General features: G+C 46.2%; 1 protein-coding gene across 1 annotated transcript; it reads left to right on the top strand.

The window, feature by feature from the left end:
* Positions 1-27: 27 nt before the first annotated feature.
* LOC135392131 (HUWE1-associated protein modifying stress responses-like) lies at positions 28-4,630 on the top strand. Its single transcript, XM_064622816.1, has 4 exons — positions 28-349; positions 726-797; positions 2,054-2,395; positions 3,709-4,630. The coding sequence occupies exons 1-4, from the start codon at positions 160-162 to the stop codon at positions 3,906-3,908; spliced, it is 804 nt and encodes a 267-aa protein (XP_064478886.1). The 5' UTR covers positions 28-159; the 3' UTR covers positions 3,909-4,630.
* The last annotated feature ends 2,450 nt before the right edge of the window (positions 4,631-7,080 follow it).

Raw genomic sequence — 7,080 nt, 5'->3', positions numbered from 1 at the left:
TAGTGTGGCGCACTTGTGTTGTTGGTGGCGCCAGCAGTCTTGGGCGAGGAACGAGTGTAGTTGTTCAGTATGGTTAGAACAAGTGCGTAGATATATCGCAGTCCTAAAACCAGACTTGTGTGTGGAAAACCCCGGGATATTACACTCAACACCACAAAAATGAATGACCTACACGACCGAAATGACGAACTGGACGCTTGGATAACAAACTGGGAACGGCAATGCATCGAAGAAGTCGAAAGCAGTCCCGATTTGGAGACCCAAATCCAAAATGAAAAGGACACATCTTCACAAAAGCTTTGGCTCCTTTTCCAAAACTCAGCCACTTGTGTAGCACAGCTGTATAAAGGTACGAACGAAAGAGCTCATTTCCCGAGAGCCAGGCGTCGGTACCAAGTCTGTCCCAATCACGATTTTTTCGTATGGCCAGCGATGCTAGGCTTAGCATATCCGATCCGCTGCTAACGTATTGTTGTGCTTGTGTTGTATTTTTGTTTGCGAGATGAAGAAAGAAGACTGACGGCATATGCTCGTGATATTTGCGAAAACCTACTTAATTTATGGGCATCCTGTACAGGGACTCCTGTTTTGGTTGATCTCGAATCCGATATCATTACGCGATATGCCGTGATATTGCACGCATTTTGTTATCACAGCGAGTGACCTTGGGATTTCTGAGTTTACCGTACCTAATAGCAAATGTGTTGATATTTACTTGGTTTAAGATCGTCAACACGGATTGTCCCTGTGGGTGCCTTTTCAAAATGCTGCTTCGAGCGTCACAAGCTTGTACAAAGGTAAGCTTCCGTTTTAGAATTTTTGCCAGCGATTATCTGCTCCAGAGGGGTCGTCTGCTGTTATCGCGGACACTTTTATCGTGAAAATAAAACCGAGGCTCGTGGCGGACCACGGTATGACCAACCGGAAAGGCAATCGCGTCATCTGTTACGTAATTTAGAATTTCGCTATGAGGTTACTTGGTACATTTGAGCAGGACACACACAACCGTAGCGCAGCTTGCAAAAACATTTTTCAGCGAAATAAAAAGTAACCGAAAAGCTGACCACCTCTTTATGCTGGTAGCCATAATTTTTTTGGCATAGTGCCAGCACTGCTTCTACGAATGCGGGATGCATTTGAGATGTCTCTTTCGGAAAATGAATTATTATTATTTTTTTAAAGGAGATAACTTGAGAGTGTGCTCATCAAGTCTCATGTAGTCTGTTTGCCACACGTAGATGCAATGCAAAGTGGAGCATGTTAACAAATGTACATGTGTATCTGAAACATGTCTGCAAACACAAGTGTTTCTCCCGCATATTAATCTGCGCAATCTTTATTGCCTGTCTAAGCAGCTGTAACTTTGGGGTCTCTCTCGGGGTTCTAAGCGCAGATTTTGCGTGCAAAAGCTAGTTTAATGCGGAGCGACGAATACAGCTTGGAAGTCTCTTATTTTGTATGATACGAGAATAACCATGGGGTTTATCAATCTCTTTTCAAAAGCCCGCTTACTTGTAGGGTATCAGGTTTGTCAGTATATGGTGTCAATGGAGAATACATTTTAGCACATTTACGCTTTCAGAGCTGTGACATTTCAGGGTACAAGAATTACAGTGTCCCGTTTACAAGCATTGAAACGTTGCCATACCAGGACTGTGTAAAAGCCCTGTGCATATCCGGTGAAGTGTGTAGGCGGAAAAAAAAAAAAGAAAGAAGCCGGAGCTCATACCCCTACATACTTCCCCGCATACTTTGCTGGCTTTGACCAAGGCTTTCGGTGGTGAGGCTCTCATCCTGAGTGGAGGACATCATGTCCTACTTGACCTACTGACGCACCCACTCAAACGCTGCTTACCTGCGCACCGCTGATTATGGCTGTTCGGTGCTGGTATGGTGACATTTGAGCACTTATGAACAGATTATTAGCTTCAGTTTCTTTTTTTCCCTGCAGTGCTCTCTTTGTCGTTCGTAGTATTTTATTGGGCTTGAATCGTGTCAGTTCGGGCTTGCCTCGTGTGCAACCATGTCACAGCAATGCACCGTCATCACGCAGAGTGCCTAGAATCGGAAAAACGTGCCAGCGAGCTTGGCTTCCAGTGGGGATACCAGCGCAGGACGCGAGACCTCCTTGCCTGGGCCAAGAAGCGGAAGCGCCACATACGGCGTGAGGACCTCCTTGCTTTCCTCTCTGGCAAGGCCTCTGCGCCGCACCACCACCACCACCACTGGGGGTCGCCTCGGCAGAGGCTCACCCTGGACTCTGGGCTGCGTACGCCCCCACACCACCACCCGCGGCTAATGTCTCCCATGATGACGCCCGTGGAGCAGCCCGTGCCCGAAGGGGACGAAGAAGTGGACCTGGAAACGTTCAAGGAGGCTCTTGCACTCTCTTCGGGTGAGTTTGCAATGTTTTTAAAGGGACAGGAAATGTGGCTGTTTAACCTTTTGAAGGGTGGGAACAAATTACCTGCGTGCCAAAATGGGTAAGCAGGGACATATTTTCGTCACCGTTTCTATTTTCGTTACAGCTATATTTTTATTTCCAGCCTTTCAATTTCGTTTCTGTTGCGTTTCCGTTTACTGTTTCCAGCAATGTAAGACCGTGGCATACGTTTCCATTATCATTACCATCTCCAATTTCTGTAATATTCCGTTTCTGTTACCATTACCGTTACCTTTCCCTGTGGGTAAGGCTTCATAAGCAATGTGCACACCCGATGAATTGCGTGAGGTTATTTATCGAGTATTCCTACGAACAGTCCGTAAACCATTGATACCCATATTGCTTGGTTACTTTGGTTACGTATACCAGAAAATGTTTTTTTGTCTTTCCACTTGTCTGCAAAGGTCCGCGACAGTTTGGTACATTAGTACAGCTTGGGGCAAAAGTTTACGGAATGTTGCCTTTCTCCATTGGAGTGACACCCTGTCAGCAAACAGGAGCGGAAATACACACAGAGAGATGGATAGAATAGCTGGTCACCCGTCTCTTATTCTATCTCTTCCTGGTCACTTGGATTAAGAAATACGCCAATGCCGTGTTCCGTAAACTTTTGCGCAAAGCTGTACCACACGTGGTAGAAGGCACGGCTGTACGCAGAAGCCTATGTTGTACTCGGCGCATATGTATTCCGTGTCCTTCCGTAGCTTGGTACATACAGTACATACAGTGGTACATACAGTGTTGCCGCAATTTCGATATAGATTGAATTTTAATTTGCCACATTTTTTAATTTAAGGCTTAGTTTATAGGATTGATAAATGTACAGTTTCTGGCCTGATCATTCATGAACACGATGTAGGTGCTACACACTGAATAAGATCAGCAGCGGCAGCCACACTCTCACAGTTACCTTTCAGAACCACACAGTGCAGTGTCTCTAGATCAGCTGGACTTTTGCCCCCCTCTTACCATGTCCAAATCCAGTCCACCAACGCTCTGCCCTAAACACACTTTTTTTACGCAAGTTTTTGGACCAACCCGTTATTCCGTTTCACTACATTACAGGCAGCACTGAGTTCGGCTATCGCCCTCGGTGGTGAAACTCCCCACTAAAGCGAAGAGGTCACCATAAATAAATAAATAAATAAATAAATCATTCAAATGAAGTTGTCGTTGACGTTAGTGTAGGAGGGTGGGAAGGCATTCTGCGGTCGAGGAGTTTGCTGCAGATGACCGTCTCTAAAACGCGAAGTTGACTTTTCCAGCTTTGGGCTCCAGCCGGGGTCACTCGTCACCGGGCAGCGGATCTCCACCGAGCTATCGGAGCAGCGGCGGAAGCGCCAGCCTCAGCAGCTTCATCGCGGAGGAGTTTGCGCGGCACGTGGAGTCTCGGAAACGCAGCGCGTCCGGCAGTCCGGACGTGGTCATGGACTCCCCCACCCACAAGCGCAGCCGCCTCATCTGATCAAGTCACACTTTTACGTGTATAGTTATATATGTATTATATATAATTATATAGTGCAAAGGAAGAAGCTGCGAAGAGGGACTGGCAAAAGTGTGCAGGGTTTTAAGGAATGTGTGATTGGTCATTAAAGAATGGAGTGGGCCAATGGGGAGTCTGAAAGGAGAAAGCACTTTTTTTGTGTGTGGGTGGAGCAGACATAGCATGCACTGTAAGTAGTTCAGTAATAAAAGTAAGGGGAACATATTAAGGTGTGCAACTTCTGACAGGTGCACAGCATACCCAGATGCGTGATAAAAAAAAAAAAAAGTCTCCGAAGTCTGCGTCAAAATTCCCCCGCATCGTGGAACACAAACGGGTTTGCTACAAAATTTAGCCAGAGAGTGTCCATTTGCTGGATAACTTCTTTTATTGATAAGATAAAAAAGATGACTCTGCAGTCCGAGGCAGCTTCGCGTGGTGGTACGCTCGTTCGAGAGATGACCACCTCTGCACTGAAGTGTCTGGTTAAAGTGTATGTACGGTTAACATTGAATTCATTTGAGTGTGCCTTCCTTTTTATCATGTTGTACCCCCGCGTTTCTGTTGGCGTTGTTTGTTTAGTACAGCTCTGCACACGCTTAACCAGAACATCTTGCTCTCTTGTAGTCGTGAGCCTTGACTGTTGTGGAGAGAACTTGAATGAGTTACGGGTGAGATAGAAGAGAGGGATTGTTTTGGCAGGTTGCCGTTTTCCGGTAGAAAAAAAAAAAAAAAAGACTCGTTGAAACGAAAAGGCGACACAAGAGCCAAGTGTGTTTGGGGCGAGTGGGGGGTGACACTTTTTGTTGCATTATCTCAGTCAAGAGTATGTGTACCACACTTTTGCACAAAATCAATCATTGTACAGTTTGCAAGAGCAGTTTTGCTTTTTTTTTTTTTTTTTTAAGAATGTTTAAAGCTGCTTGCGGTATATTTGTTGTTCCCATTTTCTTTATTTGAGGTAAACCAGAATGCAGTGAACGTATTTTTTCTAAAGGTTGTATATAAGTTATATAATCGGAAAGATATTATTGGTTACGTTACGGGTGGTGCGGGGATCTGAAGGTACCGCGGAGGAATCTGTCGCGGTGCACGCGTGTTTGGCTCGGCTCGCGGCATCCGCGGCCGCAAATTCTGGATCGTAAAATGAACCGTAATTATTCTCTTTTATTCTAGTTTGTCTATTTTTGCAATGTCTCAAGCTTTTCTGCATTCTCCAATTTGTCGAGTCAAAATTTGCGCAAGATAGACTAACACGTTTGCAGACTCAACTTTTGACATATTTGGATATGTACCCTTCTTTAGCTTGTCTCGACGGGCATATTGTGTGCACGGTTGCCAGATTGATGGTGGGGGTACTGTCTTTATACCCTGGGGGTACCAACAGTTGATCGCGTAACAAACAGGCCGCGACGGCACTTTCAGATTCCCGCTCCCGTCCAAGCGTCCCACGAGCACAACACCCCGGGACGAGGTGTGGTTGTCACAGTGATGACTTTGTGCTCATAAACCATGCACTTGTTCATTACTGCATCTTTGTAGAGGGTGTATTGCTCCAAATGTATGCGCTTTGTTTTGTACATGTTGCTCCTCATTCCCTGTTATCTCCCAAGGTTGCATTTTTTCTGTTGCTGCACATACCAAGTTAGCACCGTTTTTCTTCTTTCATGCGTGTCACATTAAATCAGTTGTACATAGCTTATCACCCAACCCACCTAGAAATGATGTAGGTTTTTGCTTCTCCAAGATTAAGCTGGGCTACAGACGGCTGTATTTATAATCCGGTTCGAGTCTCGTAATCCGAAGTGTCGCTCAAAAAGGTGTCGAAAAGGCAGGGGTCACGATACGTTACAGCACCGTGCCGAGCCTCGGAGGATTTTCGCCGCAGTCGATAGCGAGTTGCCTACCGTGGAACAGTCTACAGTGTCCAGAAGACGAGGACAAAGTGGACTGAGGAGGGTGACTAATATCCGCCAATTTAACCACTCCCAATGCGCAAAGTTACAACTGCGGAAACAATCTTTACGAGTGGTTAAAATTGCAGTTTCCCCCCCCATTTTACGACGCTTCCTTGGAAGGTCGTTTCCGAGGTACCGAAAGCCCAGCTGCAGCAATCTTCCTGCGCGCGCTGTGATGAGACTCCTCCAAGACAGGCACAGTATCGTCACTTCAGCCAATCGCTGCGGACATTTTCGAAAAACAAAAGCCTGTGGCTCCTGGCGGCTTCCCATGCAGCTGATGTTGGATCGTCTCCACGGCTACGACTCCTGAAAGCACGGCTGTGATTGGTGGACTGGCTTTCGGTTGCCACAGACTGCCTTCTTTCACCAAGCAAGCGAGCGAGCGAGGTGCAGAGACTGTTGTGATGCCCCGAAAGCATTGTGTTGCACAACTTGAGCTGGCTGTGTGTCATGCCTGCCTGTTGCATTAGTACGGTTCAATGTAGCAGAGCAGTAAGTTTTGAGGACGACGATGTGGATGGCTCAGAATGGGTAAAGAGAGTTTGACCTGTGCCATAACCCTTCAGTTTGTGACCAGTCCTTCGAGGGATTGCAGACGTAAGGGTTGTCCTCCTTATTTTTCTAAGTGAGGGGTGAGGAAAGTGTGGCTCGCGAAAAGTAGTCTCTGTAATTTCATTTTTTGCGTGTCTTCGCTGTGTGCGTTTGAGAGATATAAAGAAAATTCTGCTTTACAACCTCGCGTCGAGTCTCATTGTGTATCTTACGACGACCTCCTTGCTTTGTAAAGGCCGAATGTTCTCAAACCTACCCTGGTGATGGGTAATAATGGTATGTTACATGTAAGGTTTTCAGGCCCATAGTGCTGATGGCCAGGCATATGACAGCGACAGCGGCACAGAGTGTGGCTGGGAACACAGACAACTACGCAGCAGAGAATGGTCGTACAAAATGAGCAAGACGCTCTAATATAATGTCGTCTGTAGCCGACTATAGATAGGGACGTAAAATCTAAATTCAGAAGAAGAAAAAAAAGTTTATACAGTGAACCCTCGTTAATATGACCCCCGATAATCTGACATACCCGCTTTACGACCATACTCTTGGGGAACAATGCAGTGAAAGATCTGCAAATCCCTCCCGTTAATATGACAGTTCCGCATTATGACCAAAATTTTCGGGAACGACCATGGTCA

Source organism: Ornithodoros turicata, chromosome 4, assembly GCF_037126465.1.
Source record: "Ornithodoros turicata isolate Travis chromosome 4, ASM3712646v1, whole genome shotgun sequence".
In the NCBI taxonomy this organism is placed as follows: Eukaryota; Metazoa; Arthropoda; class Arachnida; order Ixodida; family Argasidae; genus Ornithodoros; species Ornithodoros turicata.
The sequence above is the reverse complement of the archived record's forward strand: the minus strand, read 5'-3'. Positions and strand labels throughout refer to the sequence as shown.